Source organism: Chiloscyllium plagiosum, chromosome 16, assembly GCF_004010195.1.
Source record: "Chiloscyllium plagiosum isolate BGI_BamShark_2017 chromosome 16, ASM401019v2, whole genome shotgun sequence".
In the NCBI taxonomy this organism is placed as follows: Eukaryota; Metazoa; Chordata; class Chondrichthyes; order Orectolobiformes; family Hemiscylliidae; genus Chiloscyllium; species Chiloscyllium plagiosum.
In genome coordinates, this window is record NC_057725.1 from 28,041,116 (window position 1) to 28,066,339 (window position 25,224).

General features: G+C 40.9%; 1 protein-coding gene across 1 annotated transcript in view; it reads left to right on the forward strand.

Annotated features, from left to right (window-relative positions):
• The window catches only part of olfml1 (olfactomedin-like 1), a 38,526-nt gene extending 24,076 nt beyond the window's left edge, over positions 1-14,450 (forward strand). Inside the window, exon 3 of the mRNA XM_043706370.1 lies at positions 12,221-14,450. Within this exon, the coding sequence (XP_043562305.1) occupies positions 12,221-13,020 (800 nt within the window). The 3' untranslated portion in view covers positions 13,021-14,450. The remainder of the gene's footprint in view (positions 1-12,220) is intronic.
• Positions 14,451-25,224: the final 10,774 nt, after the last annotated feature.

The window sequence follows — 25,224 nt, forward strand, 5'->3', positions numbered from 1 at the left end:
CCTCACTTTAGGAAAGGTGTGGAAGCTTTGGAGAGGGTGCAGAGAAGATTTACCAGGATGTTGCCTGGAATGGAGAATAGGTCGTACGAGGATAGGTTGATAGTGCTAGGCCTTTTCTCGTTGGAACAGCAAAGGATGAGGGGTGACTTGATAGAGGTTTATAAGATGATCAGAGGAATAGATAGAGTAGACAGTCAGAAACTTTTTCCCCGGGTGCAACAGAGTGTTACAAGAGGACATAAATTTAAGGTGAAGGGTGAAAGGTATAGGGGAAATGTCAGGGGTGGGTTCTTTACCCAGAGAGTGGTGGGGGCATGGAATGTGGGAGTGGTAGAATCAGAATCTTTGGTGACCTTTAAGCAGCAATTGTATAGGTACATGGATGGGTGCTTAAGCTAGGACAAATGTTCGGCACAACATCGTGGGCCAAAGGGCCTGTTCTGTGCTGTATTGTTCTATGTTCTATGTTCTATGTTCTAAATGGTAATCGTCTTTGTGGACCTGTGAATACCAATGTTTGTATTTGTAAGAATTAGTTAGTTCAAAGAACTTCAATGTAGTGTTTTTTTAAAATCAAAGAGTTTAAAAAACATTATGAATTCATCATCAACAGGCACTTCATTTTTTTTTGTCCCAGCATGGGTCCTGAGGTCTTTCCATAGTAGGTTCTGGCTGAGTTGGCATGGATGGTATTAGGGAGAAAGGTGAATGGGTGGGGTGCCATGGGTTGGCATGAGTAGACATTAGGTTGAAATAGAATGTATTATGGGCCAAGGAGTATGTAGAGGGAGTAACATGGAGTGTTTGAGGGTCTATGGACAGTGTTTAGTGTAACATTGTTTGGCATGGAAGGTATGAAGGGCCATCAATGCAATGATTGGAGGTTATGTGGTACCTAGATAGCCAGATGATGTCTTGAGATGCCAAAAGTTGGCACAGATAGGGAATGGGATATATGTGGAGGATGCTGTGGTGAGAGTTAGAAGGGCGTTACTTACTTTCTTATTACTACAGCTGGAACAAAGTGCTGGAGCATCAAGGCGGAACTTTCTTCCTCTCCTTTGCACCTGGCTGCTTCCAGAATGTTCCCAGTGCAGAAAACCCATTGACTATAATACGCCCCACTCCACCCAGCCCCTCCTAACCCAGAATGGAAATTAGACGATTACAGAAACTTGTTCCCAAATCAGGTTTGTGGAATTGGCAATTTTCCAATCTGTGCACCTGACTTGGGAATGAAAATTCAGACCGTGGAACAGAAAGGAGAGTCTTGGATCAGCAGTTAGTTGCATGCTTTGCCTGATTTTCATTCAGGAAACTGTTGACAACCTCGATCGCAACTCGCCTAAAAAATAATCTCATGTGTAAGTCATCATCAATTGACATGTACCTCATGCCTCAAAAACAAACTTTAAAAATTTATGTGTACTTCATTATCATAAGATGACTGGAATATAAATGTTACAAAGTATTGCTTTGACCTCACTAGTGGGGGATGAAATTAGAGTGGTGCTCAAAAAGCACAGCAGGTCAGGCAGAATCCGAGGAGCAGGAATATCGCTGTTTCGGGCAAAAGCCCTTCATTTGCCCGAAACATCGATTTTCCTGCTCCTCGGATGCTGCCTGACCTGCTGTGCTTTTCCAGCACCACTCTAATCTTGACTCTGATCTCCAGCATCTGAAGTACTCACTTTCACCTCACTAAAGGGGAATCAGTTAATTCAGTTGGCTGGACAATTGGTTTATAATGCAAAATGATGCCAAAATGAGGGTTCAATTCCCACACCGGCTGATATTACCACAAAGGACTCTCCCTCTCAACCTCACCCCTCGTCTGAGGCATGGTGATCCTCAGGGAAACCACCACCAGTTGTGTCTCTCCTAATGAGAGAGTAGCCTATGGTCTGGTAAGACTATAGCAACTTTGTTTAGATCTCATCTTACATATCTGATTCAACTCGGTGCACCCACGCCTCAAAAAATTAAATAGTTGTTTAAAATGGCATAATATTGATTCACCAAATTGGTGGCTAAAGAATTAAATTCTGAGTTTGTGTGAACTAAGCGTATATTCCGTTGAATTCAGAAGAGTAAAGGGTAACCTACCTGAACAAAGTGACATGGTAGGACTGATTAGGAGGTCATATTTCCTCTGGTGGGCAAAACCCAGAATAAAGAAATTGTGGCATTAAAATTAGAGCCAGGCCTTTCAGGGAGGTTGTCAGGAAGCACTTTTTCACAGAAGTAAAATCTCAAATTTGCTCTTCCAAAAAAAGCAGTTAAAGCTGGGGGTCAAATGAAAATTTCAAAATGGCGATCGATGGCTTCCTTTGTTGGCTAAATGTATTTAAGTCTCACAGAAGCAGGGTGGCTAGGTAGTGTTAAGGTAAAGATCAGCCATGATCTAATTAAAAAGTAGAACAGGGTTGAGGGGCTGAATGGCTTCTTCCTGCTTCTATGGAGAAAATCACCTCTAAATGTACAGAGCTGGGAACAGCTTCAACTCGTACAGTTCAAGGTTAGCTACCCAACTGTAGTCCAAGTTGCAGTCTGTTTCCAATTTCAAGTCCGAGTCAAACATTCAGAGTATGGATCCAGCTATTACTAACAGCTGGAGTCCATGGCAGTTCCTGAACTGCTGAAATGAGGCATAAACTCATCCAACATTGTGTAAGCCAAAATAGATTTGCTTTTTAAAATGCTGTCACCAATCACTAGGATAAAAAAAAATCTTTGTGAATACTGGTTTTAAAACATTGATATTATTTGTTAGGCTTTAGTGAAAAGTGAAAAAAGCATTCCAATGACAGAGAAGGAAATCAAGTGAATTAAAGTCAAATCATTCTGAAGAAAAAGAGATAAAGTGAGCAAAAGACAAAGGATGAAGAGGCAGAGAACATTAGACAAAATGGAAAAATGGGGTTTATTTTCTTCTTCAGATTAAAATGGACATTTTAAAACTCTCCAAACAACAACTGTATGAGACTTTACATTTTTAACCGTTCACTATTGGTAATCGTTAGCAATAAATCATTTGTTGCTTAAATAAGAATACTTATTTTGGATACTTAGATTGTTACTTGACTGATCTCTCATGGACAGCCTAATGGGACACTCACATGCAAATCCAGCAATTCTATGAAACTCAAAGGAAAGTTGAAGATGCCAACTCTATGAAGCAAACAGCAGGGTGATGCAAGTCATACAAACATATGAATTAGGAGCAGATTAGGCCACTTGGCTCGTCAAACCTAATGCCGCCTTTATTAAGATCATAATGGATCTGAGCAGGCTCAAGTCCACTTGCCAACCAATCAAATACTCTTTGACTCCCCTATTAGCCTGAATAATATTCAATTACCCTGCATCCACCATTCTCTAGAAAAGAAAATCCAAAGACTCATGAACCTTTGAAAAATAAAAACATAGCACATTACAGCACAATACAGGCCCTTCGGCCTTCGATGTTGCGCTACCCTGTGGAACCAATCTGAAGCCCATCTATCCTACACTATTCCATTTTCATCCGCATGTTTATCCAACGACCACTTAAATACCCTTAAAGTTGGTGAGTTTACTACTATTGCAGGCAGGGCGTTCCATGCTCCTACTACTCTGAGTAAAGAAACTATCTCTGACATCTATCCTATATCTATCACCCCTCAATTTAAAGCTATGTCCTCTCGTGCTAGCCGTCACCAACCAAGGAAAAAGGCTTTCACTATCAACCCTATCTAACCATCTGATTATCTTATATGACTCAATTAAGTCACCTCTCAACCTTCTTCGCTCTAACGAAAACAGCCTCAAGTGCCTCAGCCTTTCCTCATAAGTCCTTCCCTCCATACCAGACAACATCCTAGTAAATCTCCTCTGCACTCTTTCCAAAGCTTCCACATCCTTCCTATAATGCAGTGACCAGAACTGTACGCAATACTCTAAGTGTGGCCGCACCAGAGTTTTGTACAGCTGTAGCATGACCTCATGGTTCCGAAACCCAATCCCTCTACCAAGAAAAGCTAACATACTGTATGCCTTCTTAACAGCCCCATCAACCTGGATGGCAACTTTCAGGGATCTATGTACATAGACACCGAGATCTCTCTGCTCATCTACACGACCTCGAATCTTACCATTAGCCCAGTACTCTTTATTCCTGTTACTCCTTCCAAAGTGAATCAACTCATACTTTTCCACATTAAACTCCATTTTCTACCTCTCAGCCCAGCTCTGCAGCTTATCTATGTCCCTCTGTAACCTAAAACATTCTTCAGCACTATCCACAACTCCACAACCTTCATGTCATCCACAAATTTACTAACCCATCCTTCTACACCTTCATTTAGGTCATTATAAAAATGACAAACAACAGTGGGCCCAAAACAGATCATAATGGTACACCACCAGTAAATGACCTCCAGGATGAACATTTCCCATCAACCACCACCCTCTGTCTTCTTTCAGCTAGCCAATTTCTGATCCACACTGCTAAATCACCCTCAATCCCATGTCTCCATACTTTGTGCAATTGCCTACCGTGGGAAACCTTATCAAACGCCTTTCTGAAATCCACATACACCCACATCAACCACTTTACCCTCATCCACCTGTTTGGTCACCATCTCAAAGAGCTCAATAAGAATTGTGAGGCATGACATACCCTTCAGAAAACCATGTTGATTAGATTAGATTCTCTGCAGTATGGAAACAGGCTCTTCACCCCAGCAAGTCCACACCGACATTTCATAGAGTAACCCACCCAGACCTATTTCCCTCTGACTAATGCACCAAACACTATGGGCAATTTAGCATGGCCCATTCACCTGACTTGCACATCTTTGTACTATGGGAGGAAATCTGAGCACCCAGAGGAAACCCATGCAGACACTGAAAGAATGTGCAAACTCCACACAGACAGTCGGCCAAGGTGGGAATCGAACCCAGGTCCCTGGCACTGTGAGGCAGCAGTGCTAACCACTGAGCCACCCTGCTGCCCATATCCATAATAAATCTATTTCTCTCCAGATGGTTATAAATTCACTCTCTTACTAGCTTTTCCAACACTTTACCCACAACCGAAGTAAGCCTCACTGGTCTATAATTACCAGGGTTGTCTCTACTCCCCTTCTTGAACAAGGGAACAACATTTGCTATCCTCCAGTCTTCTGATACTATTCCTGTAGACAATGGCAACATAAAGATCAAAGCCAAAAGCTCTGCACTTCCCTGGTTTCCATGAGAGTCATATGATAAATCCCATCTGGTCCAGGGGATTTATCTATTTTCACACTTTCCAGAATTGCTAACACCTCCTCCTTGTGAACCTCAATGCTGTCTAGTCTAGTAACCTGTATCTCCATATTTTCCTGGACAAAAATGTCTTTTTCCAGTGGGAATACTGACAGAAAATATTCATTTAGCGTTTCCCCTATCTCCTTGGATTCCACGCACAACTTCCCACTACTATTCTTGATTGGCTCAACGTTTTTCTTTTATTCCTGATATACCTGTAGAAAGCTTCAGGGTTTTTCCTTGATCCTATCTGCCAATGACTTCTCATGTCCCCTCCTCGTTCTTTTTAGCTTTCTCTTTTGGTCTTTTCTGGCTAACTTGTAACTCTCAAGCACCCTAACTGAGCGTTCATGTCTCATCCTAACATAAGCCTTCTTCTTCCTCTTGACAAGAGATTCAACTTCTTTGGTAAACCATGGCTCCCTTGCTCAACTTCCTCCATGCCTGACCGGTACATACTTATCAAGGATATGCAGTGGCTGTTCCTCCAATAAGCTCCACATTTCAATTGTGCCCATCCCCTGCAGCTTCCTTCGCTATACTATGATTCCTAAATTTTGCCAATTGCAACATAATTGCCTTTGCCCCAGCAATAACTCTTGCCTTGCGGTATATACATATCCCGTTCCATCGCTAAAGTAAACATAACCAAGTTGTGGTCACTATCACTAAAGTGCTCACCTACCTCCAAATCTAACACCTGGCTGGGTTCAGTACCCAATCCAATGTGGCCTCGCCCTTTGCTGGCTTATCTGCATACTCTGTCAGGAAACCATCCTGCACACATTGGACAAAAACTGACCCATCTAAAGTACTCGAACTATAGTTATTTCTAGTCAATATTTGGAAAGTTAAAGTTTCCCATTAAAAACTACCTTGTTTCTCTCGCTATTCTCCAGAACTATTTTTACTATCCTTTCCTTTATATTACTGGAACTATTTGGAGGTATCTAGAATACTCCCAACAGGGTGACCTGTCTTTTCCTGTTTCTAACCTCAGCCCATACTACCTCAGTAGATGAGTCTTCAAACATCCTTTCTGCCACTGTAATACTGTCCTTGACTAACAATACCACACCTCTGCCTCTTTTACCATCTTCTCCATTCTTACTGAAACATCTAAATCCCGGAACCTGCAACAACCATTCCTGTCCTACTCTATCATTCTCATCTCAGTCTTAAATGCATTATTCCTTATTTAAAATGTGCCTCTGAGTTTTAGTCTCTCCCACAAGGGAGAGACTAAATTGTGATCTTTACAGCATCCATATTAAACCATACCCTCAGGATCTTAGATTTCAACAGGATGCTTTCATTTTTGTAAATTCTAATGAATACAGACCCAACCTTTCCTACAAGTGGCTTAATCTACTAATCTAATTTTGGCAAATTAAATAAGTGCATCTTCTACCTTGCCAGCCCTTTCTTTCAAGATGCTCAGATGAGGATCTGAGGACTTGTCAGCCTTTAGTTAAAACAATTTTCTCAGTATCCTTTTTATGGTGATTGTAATTGTTGTAGGTTCTGCCCTTCCTTTCACCTCTTAATACAAAATTGTTTCTGGGATGTTAACCATATCTTATATAGTGATGGCAAATGCAAAATATCTGTCCACTTCATCTGCCATTTCTTTACTTTTCAGACCCATTCTGTCAAGGAACTAATGCTCGTTTAATTTTCTCTTTTCCTTTTTAAATGCCTCTCACTGTCTGTTTTTGTATTTATAGTTTGTTTTCTCCAGTATTTATTTGCTCCCTCATTACCATTTCCATCATCTTTTTCAAAATATTCTGTCCAATCTTCTGACCTGCCACTAATTTGTATGGAATTGCATCCTTTTGTTTTTTATTTGATAGGACCTTTAACTTCTTTTGCCATGAGTGGTGAATCCTTCCTCTGGAGTCTTTCTTTTTAATGTATCTTTACTGAAAGATATATAACATTCTCTTTAAATGTCTGCCAATGAATCTCTACCGAACTATCTCATAACCAAATTTCTCAGCTATTTTAGCCAGTACATGCTTTATTCCTTCATTATTGCCTTATTTAATTTTAACACACTTGCCCTAGACACACTCTTCTCTCCCTCAAACTGAATGCAAATTTAAAATGTCTTACAATTATCGTTACCAGGAATGCCTTCACAATGCAGTCATGAATTAATCCTGTCTCATTGCACATTATCAGATTTGGAAGAGTCTGCTTTCTAGTTGTCTCTCCCACATTCTTCACTAAGAAACTGTCCCAAAACACACAGCTTCACAACTTATGGGATATCCCTTCCTTGTCACAAGTTTCTGGACAATGTACCTGTTAATAATTGGCAACATTGCTATTTTTAAAATAAATTCCGGTCAAAACTGTGATGATACCTTATTGTAGTAGGTAGCACTTCTGCCTTTAAATTAATAACTTGAGCATTCATGCTGCACTCCAGTGACTTTAACCAATAATTCAGCCACGCATTCCCAGTGCAGTAAATAAATTCCCATAGTGGTAGTGCGAAGAACAACTGCAGTGCTCTCCAGGATTAATATTTATAATCTAATGAACACCAAAATTGATTAATCTGGTGTCACATCACATTGGGGTAGTATGCTGGAGATGAAAACCCGACTATTCCCAGAGATGTCCCAAAAGTTAAAGATTTTAACAAAGCATACAAAGTCACCAATTTAGTTGCCTTTGTAAATCCAGGTTGACAGAAAACGAGTTTTTGTACTTGAGAGAATTTCTATTTATTACAAGTAAATAGATTCTAGGTACAGGTAAACAGTCAACAAATAACTCTACTATCAAAACTTTAACCCTTTTGTAAAACTACATCAGACAGACATAGACATAGATAAACAAAAAATGATGTTAGCATTTTTTAAATGATGAGAAACTGCAGAAAGCACAACCAAAGGGACTTGGTACTTCGAGTCATGGTCATAGACACATAGAGATCTACGACACGGAAACAGACTCTTTGGTCTAACTTGTCCACACCGACCAGATATCCTAACCTAATCAAGTCCCATTTGCCAGCACTTGGCCCATATCCCTCTAAATCCTTCCTATTCATATATCCATCCAGATGCCTATTAAATGTTGTAATTATATCAGCCTCCACCACTTCCTCTGGCAGCTCATCCTCTGCATGAAAACGTTGCCCTTTAGGTCCCTTTTAAATCTTTCCCCTCTCACCCTAAACCTATGCCCTCTAGTTCTGAACTCCCTCAACCCAGAGAAAAGACCTCGTCTATTTACCCTATCATGCCCCTCATGAGTTTATAAACCTTTATAAGGTCACCCCTCAGCCTCCGATGCTCCAGGGAAAACAGCCTCAGTCTATTCAGCCTCTCCCTATAGCTCAAACTCTCCAGTCCAAGCAACATCCTTGTAAATCATTTCTGAACCCTTTCAAGTTTCACAACATCCTTCTGATAGGAGGGACACCAGGATTACACGCAATATTCCAAAAGTGGCCTAATCAATGTCCTGTACAGCCGCATGATGACCTCCCAACTCAATGGTCTGACCAATAAAGGAAAGCATACCAAATGCCTTCTTCTTTATCCTATCTACCTGCACCTCAGTTTGTGCATGAAACGCAGAAAGCTAACACACAGAGGTGCAGCAGGTAATCAGGAAGGATAATGGAATGTTGGCCCTTGTTTCAAGGGGGTTGGTGTGCAAGAGTAGGACTTCTTACTGCAATTGTATAAGGTTTTTAAATTCCTTGGTTTTCAAAAGTGTCGTTTTGCTATTTCCACAATCAAAAATACAGAACAATAAAAAATAAATGGGGTATTGGAGTGTGAGCGGAGAAGATGGCTTCAAGAGTGGTGGGGGGAGCAACATGTTACAAAGCGAGTTACGGGGGAGAAGGAGGTTGCAAGAGCATTTATGGAGGAGGAGGCTGTAGGAGGGATGTGGCAGTGGGGAGAAGGAGACTACAAAAGGAGTTGCGGGGAAAAAGAGGCTGTAAGACAAGTGGGGTGAAGATGAAGGCAGCAAACGTGATGAGGGTTAACAAGAAACTGCAAGAGTAGGGAAAAGGGAGAGTGTAAAGGGTTGGGGAGAAGAAACCTGCAAGTGATGAGGGAGAATTTAAATGGGGTGGGGAAAGGGAGAACAATTTTTAACATGGTAACAAATCATCACCAAAGTGGGAGCTAAGAAACCTTGAAATCACTGAGGCGATGAATTCCTTGCAAATGAAAATGGAATCTATTGTCTAAACCGACATAAGGTCAGGAGATTCTATATGGGGAGAAATATAGTGGATGCTTGTGTAATGACCACTGTGTGTCAATTAAAATTAAATCTGAGATTGAGATCCGAGATGCTATAAAAAGGGTAATAACTGCAATTAAGATGTTCCAGCTTTGTGCATATGTGACCTCACAACTCTCCGGAAGGAGTGTGATGGCTTTATTTTTGGTAGATGTATGTGTCAGTTATTTAATAAAATTTTGCTGATGCTTGTTGTCGTGTGTCAATTTAAATTGAGTGGTATCTCTGATATGAATGCTTTTCTTGTGTATTGTGGCTTTAACCTTAAAGAGGGTCAATAATTATTGCGGAGATTGATGAATTCTTCTGATTCTACTTAACGTGAGTTCCAAATACCCCTGAAATAACACGTATATAGAAATCATTGTTACCAGGATGCCACTGATTGGTATCACCTCCTCCATCAGATTTAATTTTAATTGACACATACTGTTCATTACAAAAGCATCCATGACATTTCTCCCCATATAGTATCTCCAGACCTTATGCAGCTTTAAACAAGAGATTCTGTATTCATACATCCAAGTTTGCTGTCATCTGCAATGTTTTAAATATTACTGTGTTCCAATTTTATGCCATTTATAAAAATACTTTATAAAGCAGCGGTCTTGGCACTGACCCTTTGGCAATGCCACTATCTACCATCAACTAGGCTGAAAAATATCCAGCTCCCATAACTTTCAGCTTGCAATCCTGTGGAGATGAGGCTTAATAGGTATTTAGATGAGTCTCTGAGATGTGCTGTGATGTAAAAGTGAGCTCAGTAGACATGTGGGAGAGACTCTGCTAGCAAGTTGGAACAACAGTTCTCCAGGGAGATATGGACCCAGAACAGGCAGGTTGGATTAATTTAGTTTGGGAAACTTGGTCGGCATGGACAGGTTGGACTGAAGGGTCTGTTTCCGTGCTATATGGCTCTGTGACTCCATAATTCTATGCTCAAGTCAAACCTCTCCAAGTACCTGTTCATTTCTTCCCTGACTATTGTTTCTGAAAATTTACACACCATGCTGAGGCACAGAGAGTTTAAGAGAGGGAGGTTATATTGGAACTGTAGAAAACATTATTAAGGCTACAGCTGGAGTTCTGGGATCCACATTATAAGTGGGATCTGATTGCACTGGAGAGAATGTAGAGGAGATTCACCAGGATGTTGCCTGGGCTCGAGAGTTTTAGTTATGAAGAGAGATTGGATAGACTGGATTGTGTTCCTTTGAGCAGAAGAGACTGAGGAGCGACATTATTGAGTTGTATATAATTATGAGGGGCAAAGACAGGGTAGACGAGAAGGAAATTTTTGTCTTAGTAAAAGAATCGATGACCAGGGGTTTAGGTTTAAGGTAAGGGGCAGGAGGTTTAGAGGGGATGTGAGGAAAAACCTCTTCACTCAGAGGATGGTGGGATTCTGGAACTCACTACCTGTAAAGACGGTAGAGGCAGTGACCCTTAGAACATTTAAGAAGTATTTAGATGTGCACATGTGATGTCAAGGTATATAAAGTTACAGGCCAAGTTTGGAAAATGGGCTTAGAATATTTAGGTGGTTGGTTTTAACTATCATAGACTTGATGGCCAAACGGTATTTTCTCTGCTGTGGACATCTATGACACATAAGAACAGTGAGGTTGAGCGGGAGCTGTTCGAAATTTTGCTTAGGCTGCAGGTGAAGTAGCGTGCACAGTTCTGGTCACCACACTACAGGAAGGATGTGACTGAAGAAGGTGCAGAGGAGATTCACCAGGGTATTGCCTGGGATGGAGCACTTCAGCTATGCAGAGAGTCTGGATCAGCACAAATTGTTTCTTTTGGGGCATAGAAGGCTGAGGGGGTTCTAACTGAGATGTATAAGATTGTAAGGGGCATGAATGAGGAAGATAGAAATCAACTTTTCCCTTTAGTTGCAGGACCAATAATGAGATGACAGAATTTTAAGATGAAGGGCAGGAGGTTTAGATGGGGAAATGTTTTCATCCAGAGGGTGATGAGAATCTGGAATGTACTGCCTGGGAGGAAACCTACCAAACTTTAAAATATATGTAGATGAGCACTTGAAATGTAATAACAAGTGCTGAAGAGTGGGATTCATGTAAGTAGGTCAGCACAGACTTGATGGGCCAAAGGGCCTCCACTGTGCTGTATGCATGGATGTTGAAACTACTGATAAAAAGTCACTAATATCCTTTACACTCTTTCCTGATCAATAGTGTCACATTTTTGCCATATCTATGGAAGATTGGGAGATAATGTTGAGACATTTCCTCCTGCCACCCTTACTTCCCTTATCACGCTTTCCAAACCAGGTGATTCATCTACTGTAAGACAATTTTCATCCTATTCATTAACTACTATCTTAAGTTCTGGATTGATTGGCTTTTGTTAACTAACCACACTTAGGAATATATGGAAAAAGCAAGAATATGCAGATAGGTTGCAGATCAGCTGTGATCTCATCAAATCATAGGGTGGGCTCAAGGGCTAAAGGGCCTCCTTCGAACCTCTATTCCTATGTTGTCTAATTATGAAAAAGAGAGTTTGCATCAGTAATCTCTGCAAAATGAATTATATTCTTCTGACTTTTAATCTTGGTTTTACTAAAGAGCTATCTCTATTGTCTTTTACCTTTTCTGCCCCCACCCCTCTCTTGCAGATTGCGACCTCTTGCTCATTGGAATCAAGTCATTAAAAATTGTTAAGAAAATAGGTGAGAACCAAGGTTCTTGGATAAAGGACCCTTCCCGAGATTTTCAGAAGATTTATATCTTGAGTGGAATCAATGGTGATGTTTTCACTGAGTTTGCTGGCATCAAGGCTTTCGCGGAGAGCGCAGGGAGAAAACTAGCTAAGAGAGTCACCCTCCCTTTTGCCTGGCAGGGGACGGGTCATGTGGTATACAATGGCTACCTATACTTCCACCGCAACGGCACCCTCAACCAAATTGTCAAGTTTGACATCCGTAATGGGACAGTCAAAGACCGTATGCTTCTGCAGGGAGCAGGCCGAGTACCTGCCTACCAACTCTCACCTTACACCTTCATCGACTTGGCTGTGGATGAACAGGGCCTCTGGTCCATCCATGCCGAACCAGACGATAGAGGTGGCACCATCATTGTCACCAAGATTGACCACAACAACTTGGCAGTGGAACACTCCTGGGACACCTCCTGCTCCAGCAAGGGAGCTGAGGCAGCCTTCATGATCTGTGGCACCCTTTATGTTGTCTACAACACCCATCATGGTGGTCGCTCCCATGTCCAGTGCCTCTACGATGTCACTGATGTGGTCACCACCGCTGATGTGCCAAGCCTGTACTTCCCCAAGCGCTATGGCAAACACTCCATGATTCATTACAACCCCCGGGAACATCAACTGTATGCCTGGGATGAAGGCTATCAGACAATTTACAAACTCATCACAAAAAAGAAATTGGAAAGTCGACCCTCTTTCTAATAATTGCATCTTTTTATATTTACACGCTTTATTATAAAGTGGCCTAAACTGCTGACTAGTGGTTATCATACCTGCAACTTGACCATATAATCCACTCAATCCCCAAACAGAATGACTGGCTTTTAATTTACTGAAAGCTTCTCCTCCGCTGATACAGCACAAGTCATGAAGGTGACAGAATTCTCTCCACTCTCCAAAGGGAGCAGCTCTAGTAGCACTCCGGAAAATTAACAGCATCCAGGACACAATACATTCGTCATTCCAATAAATACCATGAACATTCAATCACTCCACAACCAGCGCACAATGGCAGCAGTGTGGACCCATTACAAGATACAGTAACCTGCCAAGGTTCGTTTAGCAACACCTTCCTAACCTACATTTTCCACCACCTAGAAAGACAAGAGCTGATATTTAGGAGCACCTCCTACCAGCAAGTTCCTCTCTCAGTCAGATTTCATTGGGACTTGGAAATATATCATTGTTCATTCATTATTCCTTCCTAACAGCTCTGTGGAGATATTTCCATCACAGGGACTCCAGTGGTTCAAGAGAGTAACTCACCTTCAAGGGTAATTTGGTAACAGGGCCAGTGTTTGCCAATTAGCACATTGCTAATTTATTCTGATGAAACAAAATAAGACAGGTAAAATGAAACTGAAAATGTGAATAATACACAGAAGCACTGACCATATCTGTATGGAGAGACTGGTGGGTATTGAAAAATGGGATCGGGAAACTGCTCAAATGAAGAGAAGAGTGTCCTTGCTGTTTATAGACATTGACAGATCTTCTGTGTATCACCTACATTTTTCAAGAGGCTGACCTAATCACCTCCTCTAACTATTAACTACTCTGTCCAGAAAGAAGGATCATCCATGAGGAGTCAAAGGGAGGAATATCTTTGCAACACAACTCATTAAATTCAAGTTATTTTGTCACTTTTATTGTGCATTTTTGACTCCAGAGTCAAGAGCAAGGTAGCTGCCACCTGTTGCAGAGAGGCAGCAAGTTTAGGTACTTGTATTAAAAGACTGCAAAGCGGTGATGACGAATAGGCAATGTTTAAGGTTGTGCCAAAGTGATAGAAAGAGGGAATGATAAGAGCAGATATTTGTTTGTCTTTTGCTCTTCCATCTTTCTACTCCATCACATCCTCCCAAAATCTTTTCGTTCTATTAAGAGACATTGCTGACTTTCCGGTTCTCCATCCTGATAAAGGAGCAACAGACCAAAAGATTGGCTCATCTTTTCCTGTACAAGTTGCTTTTCATCGTGTTTTATGCTGATTGATTTTGCTTTGAATCCATTTTTCCCTACTTTAAAATCTTGTGAAATTGTTTTTCATTTGTAAATGATGATGTCGCTATCATAGCTAATAAGAATGATGTGGAGGTGCCAATGTTGGACTGGGGTGGACAAAGTTTAATAATCACACAGCACCAGGTTAAGGTCCAACAGGTTTATTTGGAAACTAGTACTTCCAAGTAAACCTGTTGGACTATAACCTGGTGTTGTGTGATTTCTAACTATGTCTAATAAGAGGTAACCTTTTATACTAGACAATTAACCATCACCTTTTTTCCATCCCAACTGGATAAAATTACAAAGGTGTCGCTTTTAATGTGTTCAGTGCACTGGTTTTTCAGCTTTTTATAAGCTTTTAGCACTTAATTAAAACACAATTGATTTCATTGCTTGATCCTCTCCATTCCCTTTTTAAAAAGTTCATCTGATTTCAGGCAAATTGAAATCTCTATAAATCAGCGGTTATAGAGTCATAGAGATGGACAGGACAGAAACAGACCCTTCGGTCCAACCTGTCCATGCCGACCAGATATCCCAACCTAATCTAGTCCCACCTGCCAGCACCTGGCCCATATCCCTCCAAACCCTTCCTATTCATATACCCATCCAAATGCCTCTTAAATGTTGCAATTGTACCAGCCTCCACCACATCCTCTGGCAGCTCATTCCATACACGTACCATCCTCTGTGTGAAAAAGTTGCCCCTTAGGTCTCTTTTATATCTTTCCCCTCTCACCCTAAACCTATGCCCTCTAGTTCTGGACTCCCCAACCTCAGGGAAAAGACTTTGTCTATTTATCCTATCCATGCCCCTCATAATTTTGTAAATCTCTATAAGGTCACCCCTCAGCCTCCGACGCTCCAGGGAAAACAGCCCCAGCTGTTTAAAAGTTAGTTATACAATTAAATGTATATATTTGTCATTAAGTTTGTTTTATTTGCATCTTCCCTGCTATGTTCCAGTTTTTCCCCTATTTGTGATGACATTCTCTTTTTCCTCTCTGCACTCTGAAGATATTACATAGAATAATCTTTCCAATATGCAAGTTCTTTATGGCTTAAGCAAGCATTTTTTATTGCATATACTGTGTAAACATGGCACTGGATCGAATTCCACTTCCCAATGGTACAACAGACAGTGCAACATGTTTGTAACTTTCTCACTCGTAAATCAGTCCTGAATTACACAATCAAAATATGCATCAATAATGTTTGCATTAATGACTTAGTCTAAAACATTTTATTTTCAGAATCATTGTAAAAAACCTTGACTTGACCAGTGTTTTACACACAAGTGGTACATGCACCTCTAACTCCAAATATATATAAACAACCCACCTAAATATTGGATTTTGGACAATAAAGTAGTCATGTAACTGAACTAATAATGCAGAGGTCTAGACCAATGCTCTGGGAATACGGGTACAAATCCCATCCTGACAGCTGGTGAAAAGCAAATAAATCAGCCTTCTGGTCTACATGTGCCTCCAGATCCACAGCAATGTGGTTGACCCTTGACTGCCCAGTGAAATTGCCAAGTAAACTACTTGAGGGCAATTAAGGACAGTCAACAACTGCTATATTTGCCATATTCCAGACAGGAATTTTGGAAACTGCCAGCCATATAGCTCTGTCTCAGTGGATGGCACTCTTGCCTCTGACTCAGAATTTTCTGGATTTCAACTTAATTCAGGACTTGATCCAGACTGACACTCCAGTGCAGTACTGCAGGCATGCTGTACTGTTGGAGATATTGTCTTTTGAAGAGTCACTAAATCAAGGTCCTTTCTGACTTCTGAAAAGGAGATGAATTGTCCTATGACATGTTCAATTGTCATCACAAAAACAGTTTATCTTGTCATTATCTGACTCTTATGAGTTTGCAGAGTGAAGAAGGGAAGCACAGTGGCTCAGTGGTTAGCACTGCTGCCTCACAGTGCCAGAGACCTGGATTGATTCCATTCTTAAACGACTGTCTGTGTGGAGTTTGCACATTCTCCCCAAGTCTGCGTAGGTTTCCTCTGGGTGCTCCATTTTTCTTCCACAGTCCAAAAATAGCAGGTTAGGTAGATTGGCTATGCCAAATTGCCCAATAGTGTCAGGAATCTGCATACTAGGTGAATTACCTATGGTAACTGCAAGGTTACAGGGATAGGGTGGATCTGGGCAAGAAGCTCTTCAGAAGGTCGGTGCAGACTCGATGGGCCCAATGGCCCAATGATTCAATAATGTTCCCTAAGTTACCTGAGCGCCTTCACTCCATTGGTTTTGAAACACTATGACACATCTGGTGGTCATGAAACGTAGTACATAAATGCAAGTCTCTCTACTTCACAGATGTAATATCCACAACAGGCCCAGCTCTCGCCAGCAGCCATTTTCCTAAAGCATAATTTTTCAAATCAAAATTACGTGGATTAAATTTATTGAGTGCTCCAATGTGTTTCCTCACTCCGGATTCTCCCTTCATCTGTTGCAGCCATCCACCAACCACACCACTGCTTCATTTACAGATCAGCTTGATTTCTCTCTTCCTCTTCCTCTCTCTCTCTCTCTCTCTATCTGTTGTCAAACACCAACCAATGCCTGTATATAAAGAAAGACAGGCAGGCAGGCAGGCAGACAGAGAGAGAGAGAGAGAGACAGACAGACAGACACTTTCATTGGATAGCATCCTTTTATTGGTAAGAAGTCTCAGCTAACATTTCACCTGACTCCAATTTTAATTGGCTAATCATCACATCAGTCTTTTTTCTTTGTAGCCTACCTCGTGAAACCTTTGCCTGAAGCAAAAAGCAGGTGGCAGAGAACCCTTGCATTCAATGAATTTTAGTTTGTACCATCAAGTATTCCGCTCAGGAACTGAGTTTCTCAGTGCCACAGCATTGCTGACCATATTGGAGAATGTGCTAAAGGCTGAATGTTGGGGATATATTGCTTGAGTTGTAAGATGCCATTGTCTTCCCCACCATTTTAGCAAAGATTTGCACCTTTTCCTCCTCAAGATGCTAATTATTCCTACATGACACTTTAGGCTAAATTGGCTACTGATACTTGAGGAGGGTTGAAATTGGATTTTAATTAGTATCTTAAATTAAGTTTAAATTTGCAGTACAGTATTGCTCACCTACAAGTTACCCTGTTGTGTATTTCAGTATATTGGAATTATGGTTTACTGGTAAAAAGTTGTCTGACTAGTGCCTCTGCTCAATTTCAATCTCAACTCACGCAGTTTTTTTTTGATGCTTTGGAGCTTTCTTGTCCACTACTCTAGAGAGAAAATTGAGTTAAAACAACACTTCTGATGTAAGTGGTAGAAACTGTACCACATACTGAGCTACAAAGCACACCACCCCCACAAACTGTACAGAATCTTATTCAGCAAGAATTTTCTTCTACCTGAAAATGAGCCAGGTCCAGTTTACACCCTTCAACCTTTCAACAGATGCCAAAACCAACTATATATTTCAAAAGCCGTCTATCTCTGCATGCTTTCACATTTTCAATCAAAATGCCTATGTAATTCTGTCACATTGTAATTATATCCTCCAACTAATGATGGCACAGTAGCACATCAATTGTACATCTTCCAGTTCATCAGCTTAAATTGTAAGCAAAATAATAACCTGTGACTGACTATTTTTCAGCTTTCTGTAAGATATGCTAAGTACAAATAAATAACAGAATGCCAAAATATATTCTCTCTCTTTCAATTTGTTCTCAGTTATTTATTATCATTCAATACTGATCTAAGCGGTTGCTTATCAAAATGAATGTCTTGCCAAACCAACCCAGAGGGTGTTAATTAAAACGCAAGGGAATAGTTGTGTTTTAATATTCTTTAATGGGATGTGGACAACTTTGGCTGTTTATTGCCATAACATACTTGTTCAAAGGACAGTTAAGAGCCAACCACATTGCTGTTGGTCTGAGTCAAATGTAGGCCACACCAGGTCAGGATGACAGATTTCATTCTGTGGGGGGCATGAATGAATCAGATGGGTTTTTGAGAGGATTGACAGTGGTGAAATGGTCACTATTAGGCTAACTTTTTATTCCAGACGTTTCATAATGCCCGTTTCATAATCTGCCATGGTAGGATTCTGTCTCCAGAACTCTAGTTTGGGATTACTGGATTATTAGTGCAGAGACATTAACATCACACAGCTGCCTTCCAATTGCAGTGCTCTTCAAGAGACAACACTCCAGTGTACATTAGAATGTGGAGCTTGCTCCTGCAGAAAGCTATAGATGTTACCTTAAATAATATCCTTAAATCAGTAATTAATAGATTCTTGCTTGATACATGGAGCTAAAGGGGTCAAGATACGGTTAAATTTACAGATCATGCACAAACCCACTGGGGAAACAGGTTTGATTGACTGAATGGCCTATTCCTTTTATTTTAGTGCAATAGGAGTAGCTAGGTAGTTGTAGATGAGACAAATTAAGAAAAAACTATTTCTTCTATTTGGGAAGCTTGTTATGAGTCCTGATCAATCTGAAGTTGTGTTAAGGAGTAAGGAAGGAGATTAGCGGAAATGTCTTTGCACATTGTATTGTTGGAGCATGGAATATTTTGCCAAAGGGAGTTGGGAAGGCAGTGACTGCTGCATCCTTTAAAGCAAAATTGAATAATTATTAAAAGTAGATGGCTGTGGGTGAGTGGCATTTCATTGGAATTAGATTTGAATTTCTCCAGTAACAAGCCAGTTCTGATAAACTGTGACTGGACCTGAACCATTGACTCTGCTTTCTTTCCATAGATTCTGCCAGACCTGCTGAGTTTCTCCAGCAATTTCCATTCCTGACTTAAATATCTGCTTTGGTTCTGTAAATCCCTATGGCTCTATGAAGAGATTCAAAGCAAACTCCATGCAGCAATCCATATAGGGTACATACATCATAGACCTGTTTGGGAGGGAGTTCCAGGATTTTGATGAATATTGTTACCCAGTTGGTGTACCATTCAGCTAGTTGGTGCCCCCATCAAAGGTTGCATGTGTAACAGAGAATGGGGAGAACTGCACTGAATCTTGGCTACTCTGATACAGGAGTGTTCTTCCAACAGAGCCAAGTTATGGAGGCTGCCTCAACAATGATGGATATGGAACAGCTTCTGGAGATGTCCCCACGGGCACCTCCACATTGAGGGTCTTTCATCAATTCCTCTCCCCCAATCTTAAGATAAAAAATGGGATGGTTGTTGATGATTGCAATGTTCAGTAACATCTGAAGGGATTGTTGATACCCTATCCACTACCTCAACCACTCAATCCCTCCAGATATATTGAGTCCAAGTCCTACATGACCTGGACAACATTCAGGCTTAGGCTAACAAATGGCTACTATAATTCACACGGCACAAGTGTCAGGCAGTAATCATCTCCAACAAGAGCAACTCAAACCATCCCTGCACCCTCACTCCTCACTGGTCTTTTTCACTGAATCCTGCACATTAACATCCTTGTGTTTTTATTTACCAAAAAGCTTCACTGGACCAGCAACACAAATACAATGTCTTGAATAGCAAGACAGAGGCTGGGAATTCTGAGGCTGGTAACTCATCTCCTGTTTCTCCAAAGACCGTCTAACAACTTTAAGGCACAAGTCAAAAGTGCGATTGAATTCTCTCCACTTACTTGAATGGTCACATTTCCAACAATACTCTCGAAGCTGAATGTACTGTACGACAAAACAGTATGTGGCACATGCTCTGGGAGCTCCAATTTTCTCCCACAGTCTAAAGATGTGCAGGTTAGGTGAATTGGCCACGCTAAATTATCCATTGTGTTCAGGGATAAGTTGGTTAAGTGCATTAGTCAGGGGTAAATGTAGAATAGTAGGGTAAGGGAATGGGTTTGGGTGGGATACTCTTCGGAGATTCAATGTGGACTTGTTGGGCTGAAGGACCTGTTTCTACACTGAAGGGATTCTATGATTCTATAAAGTTAAACATTCACATCTTATACGCTACCACATAGTTGCAGCGTTGTGCATTATATAAAAGGTACAATATAGCAACTCACTGATGCTCATTGACAACATTGTCCAAGCCTGTGACCTCCACCATCTGGAAAGACAAAGACAGAAGCTGCATGGGAATGCCACCACCTGCAACTTCCCCTTCAAACCGCATACGATCCTGATTTGGAATTATATCCCCATCCCTTCGCTTTTGTTGGGCTGAAATCCTAGAACTAGCTATGAGGAGACATTGAAGAGGTTGGGGTTATTTTCGTTGGAACTGAGAAGGCTGAGGGATGACATGATTGAGGTATACAAAATTGTGAGGTAAAGAGATAGAGTAGATGAGAGGAATTTGTTTTCATTGGCAGAGTGTTCAAAAGCCAGGAGTTATAGACTCAAAATAAATGGCAGAAGGAATAGAGGAGGCGTGAGGAAAAACCTTGTGATAGGTGTTTGGAATTCACTGCCTGAGTTGGTGGTGGAGGCAGAGACCCCAAACACTTTCAAAAAGTACCTGGATCTGCACTTTGAGCGCTGCAAGCTGCAGGACTATGGGCTATGTGCAGGAAGATGGGATTAGAAAGAGCATCTGGGTGTCTTTTGGTCAGCATGGACCAGTTGGGCCAAATAGCCCCCTTCTGTGCTCTATAATTTCTTTGGTTCTGTGGTTCAAGCTCCCTCACTAACAGTTATATCACTGCATCTACACCATAATGACTGCCATGTTTACCACCACCAAGGGAACCAGACATGGAGTAAAAACATTTTATTTTATGCAATGAACTGTGATCTGGAATGTATTCTTTGAAAGAGCAAAGAAGTAAATACAATATTCACTTTGAAAAGGGAATAAAAAGGCATAAAAGAAAATAAATTAAGGTTTTGGAAAAAGCATGGAGAAGCATATCTCATTGAATAGCCCAAGAGCCAGCTCATTTATGATATTTTTGATGTCTCTCTCTGCTGCGAGACCCTACGATTTTCTACTAGGTAACTCCACACTGTTTTTCCAAGGCTTCCAAGGTATCAGAAAAGGACGGCTTCCTAACGGAAATTCACCTTTCGCATCAGCCTCGAATTGAAAGATTTGCCTTGGGCATCTATAACACTGAATTTTCAATGGAGTCAAATCTGGAAGAGTTAAATACAAATCACATTCAAGCAAAAAGTTGTGATTAGTCACAAGACATATCTGATTGCTCATTTATGTGTTTTGCAAAGCAAAAACTGAGCATTTGGAATAAAAATAAGCAAAGTCCACGTTTTTTATTTTCTTGAGAACAGTCGTTTGCTAATAAATATCACTGAGCTGTTTGGCCATTCAATCTTGGCTGAGATGTTTCTCAATCCCATTCTCCTACCTTCTCCCCTTAACCCTTGATCCCCTTATCATCAAGAACATATCTTTTTCTGCTTTAAATATACTCAATGACCTGGCCTCCACAGGTTCTCTGCGGAAATGCGTTCCACAGATCAACGACTGTCTGGCTGAAGAAATTGCTCCTCATTTCAATCCCAAACGGTCATCCCTTCACTCTGAATCTGTGCCAGCAGGTATTGGTCTCTCCTACTAGTGGAAACATCTTTTCCACATTTTCTCTGACCAGGACTTGCAGTATTCCTTAAGCTTCAATCAAATAACCCCTCACCTTTCTAAACTTCCTTGAGTACAGGCCCCAAGTTCTCAACCGCTCCTCATGTGACAAGACCTTCATTTCCAGGATCATTCCTGTGAACCTCCACTGGACTCCCTTCAAGGCCAGTACATCCTTTCTTAGATACTGGGCCCAAAATGCTCACAATATTCTAAATGTGGTTTGGCCAGACTTAAAAAGCCTCAGCATTATATTTCCGCTCTTGTTTTCTAGCCCTCTTAAACTGAATACTAACATTGCATTTGCCTTTCTAACTGCCAAATGAGCCAGCACAATGGGTGGCACGGTGGCTCAGTGATTAGCACTGCTGCCTCACAGCACCAGGGTCCCAAGTTCGATCCCAGCCTCGGGCTACTGTCTGTGTGAAATTTGCACATTCTCCCCGTGTCTGCATGGGTTTCCTCCGGGTGCTCTGGTTTCCTCCCACAGTCCAAAGATGTGCAGGTCTGGTGAATTGGCCATGCTAAATTGCCCATATTGTTAGGTGCATTAGTCAGAGGGAAATGGGTCTGGGTGGGTTACCCTTCGGAGGGTCGCTGTGGACTTGTTGGGCCGAAGGGCCTGTTTCCACACAGTAGGGAATCTAACATTAACTCTGATAGAATCCTGAATTAGGACTCCCAAGTCCCTTTGTGTTTCAGATTTCTAAATTCTTTCCCCCTTTAAAAAATAGTCTACGCTACTGTCTTCCTACTAAAATGCATAATCTTACACTTTCCCCATTGAATTTTCCATTTTCCACTTCTTTGCCCACTCTCCTAGCCTATTCAGGTTCTTCTGCAGCTGCCTGCTCCTCAGCACTATCTATCCCTCCACTTATTTTTATGTCATCTACAAATTACCAACATTTCTCTCCGTTCATTGGTCCAGATTATTAAGGTATAACGTGAATAGTTGTGGTCCCAACACGGAAACTGCGACTTCCACTAGACAACAACTGCAGTCCTGAACCAGACCCCTTTATCCCTCTTCTCTGCCTTCTGCCAGTCAGCTAATCTTCTATCCATGGTGTTGGGCTAGTAACTTGCTGAACACCATGGGCCCTTATCTTAATTAGCAGCCTGCTGTGCAGCACCTTGTCAAAGGCCTTCTGAAACTACAAATGGATCATGTCCACTGGATCTCCTTTATCTAACTTGCACATTACCACCACAAAGAATTCTAACAGAATTGTCAGGCATGACTTCACCTTAACGAAGCCAAGCTGACTCAACTCTATTTGACCTTGTACTTCCAGATAATCCACAATCTCATCCTCAATAATCAAGTATAAAATCTTATCAATGACTGAGGTCAGGCTAACCGGCCTATACTTTCCAGTCTTCTGACTCCCTCCCTTTTTAAAAATAATGTTACATTATTCATTTTCCAGTTCTTTGTGATCCAGTGATTCCTGAAAAATTACCACCAATGTCTCTACAATCTTCTCAGCTACCCTTCTGGGGTGTAGTCCATCTGGTCAGGATGATCTATCTATATTCAGATCTTTCAGCTTCCCCAGCAACTTTTCCTTTATGATGGCTATTACACTCACCTCCGCTCTCTTACTCTCTTAAAGTTCTGGTATGCTGCTAGTGTCTTCTAGTGTGAAAGCTGAAAGTAGGTATTCTTTTGTTCCCTATTACTACTTCTCCAACTTCATTTTCCAGTGGTCAAACGTCTCTTCTTGCCTCACTTTTACCTAGCACTGCTTTCTTTCCACAGCTGCTGCCAACTTGTTGAGTTTTTCCAGCATTTTCCAATTTTGTTTCTGATTTTCAGCATTTGCAGTTCTCTGTTATAATTGTTATAATACATCACCTATTTTAAATACTTAATTCTTCATATTATTTTTCAAACATTTTCTACTGGCCTTTTAGTTTGTAGCCTATAAATATTTTCCCTCTTTACCCTAATTCTAGAAGTAACCTATAATAGTAATCAAATTAGTAACTATCACCAATCAATAAATGTATGGGTTACTGTCATGTTACTCTTTTGTGCTGGGCCCCAATCTTGGACCTCAAGAATCGTGTTAAAAAAGTTTTACAAACTACGAGCCAAAAAAGGCAAGCAAAAGCATTCTCCCACTCTGCACTGAATTCTCATGTTGCCTCCAAATTCCCTGAACTATATACTCACTCAGGCTGTGTCTCAGCCTGGATGTGATCTCTCCTTCCTGACCTTGCAAAACTTCCTAGAAATACACAGCAGACTAGGCAGGGTCTGTGGAGAGAGGACCAAAGGTTAATGTTCCAGGCCAATGGTCTCTCATCAAACCTGGAAAGAACTACAGACTGAATTGGTTTTAACAGAGACAGGGAAAAGTAGAATGTAATGTCACAGCTGACAGCAAAACTGAACAAGTCAGGTCTCATTGTGAAACTTGGTTTTGTAGATTGTAACTTTTATTTTCACAACTTGGTGGTCAGTCACTGATAATATTCATACGAGGCTATCAAAGTATGTTTAACAAAAGAACAAAGCTTATTGCACACAAACTACTTTACATTTCATTAGAATATTCAAAATAGTATACAAACTACAAATATCAGGAAAGAAAATTCAACCTTTTAACAATTACGTAACAGATACTCAAATCTCAGTGAGGGTCAATCTACTTCCATTTTAAAGTTCCTGGTCAGTTGCTACAACTATTCATGGATTCCTCCTGGCAAACCTCTGCATTCACCTAATGCTATTTTATCTTGAGATATTTCTTCAAGATACCTTTAACCTCACATAACACAGCTCACTTGTGTCTCAATGTGGATTGCTTAAACTCCTCTTCCACAGTATTCTGTTTCTGGAGTTTACTTATCGACGTTAGACCAATCAGGGCTTCCTTTCTTTTGCCCTGACTGTTGTGGGGACTGCTAAACTGCACTGCTGTGATAAAGGGTTTTTCTCCCTGAATGACTTGCTTCCATCTCAACTGAACCTGTACATTAACTGACTTCCTGGTTGGTTCAAATAACTGGACTGTTTGCATATCACTTTTATAGGACACAATGTTGCTAGACAACAGCCTAATTTCATTTCTCTCTTTTCTTGTTTTCCAAAGCATTGCATTATTTACCTCAATGGCATCTTTTAAAAGAAACTGTCAGCTGACACCAAGCATTTTACGACAAATTCCAACTGTGCAAACTCATCTCCAATGTGTTTAAAAGTGCATACACATATGCAATATAAAGCCATTTTTTTTAAGTTGACAAAAAATCTATTCATTTAAGTATGTCTTCACCTATATATATTTTCTTCACATTAAGGAGTTCGTTAAATTTTTTAT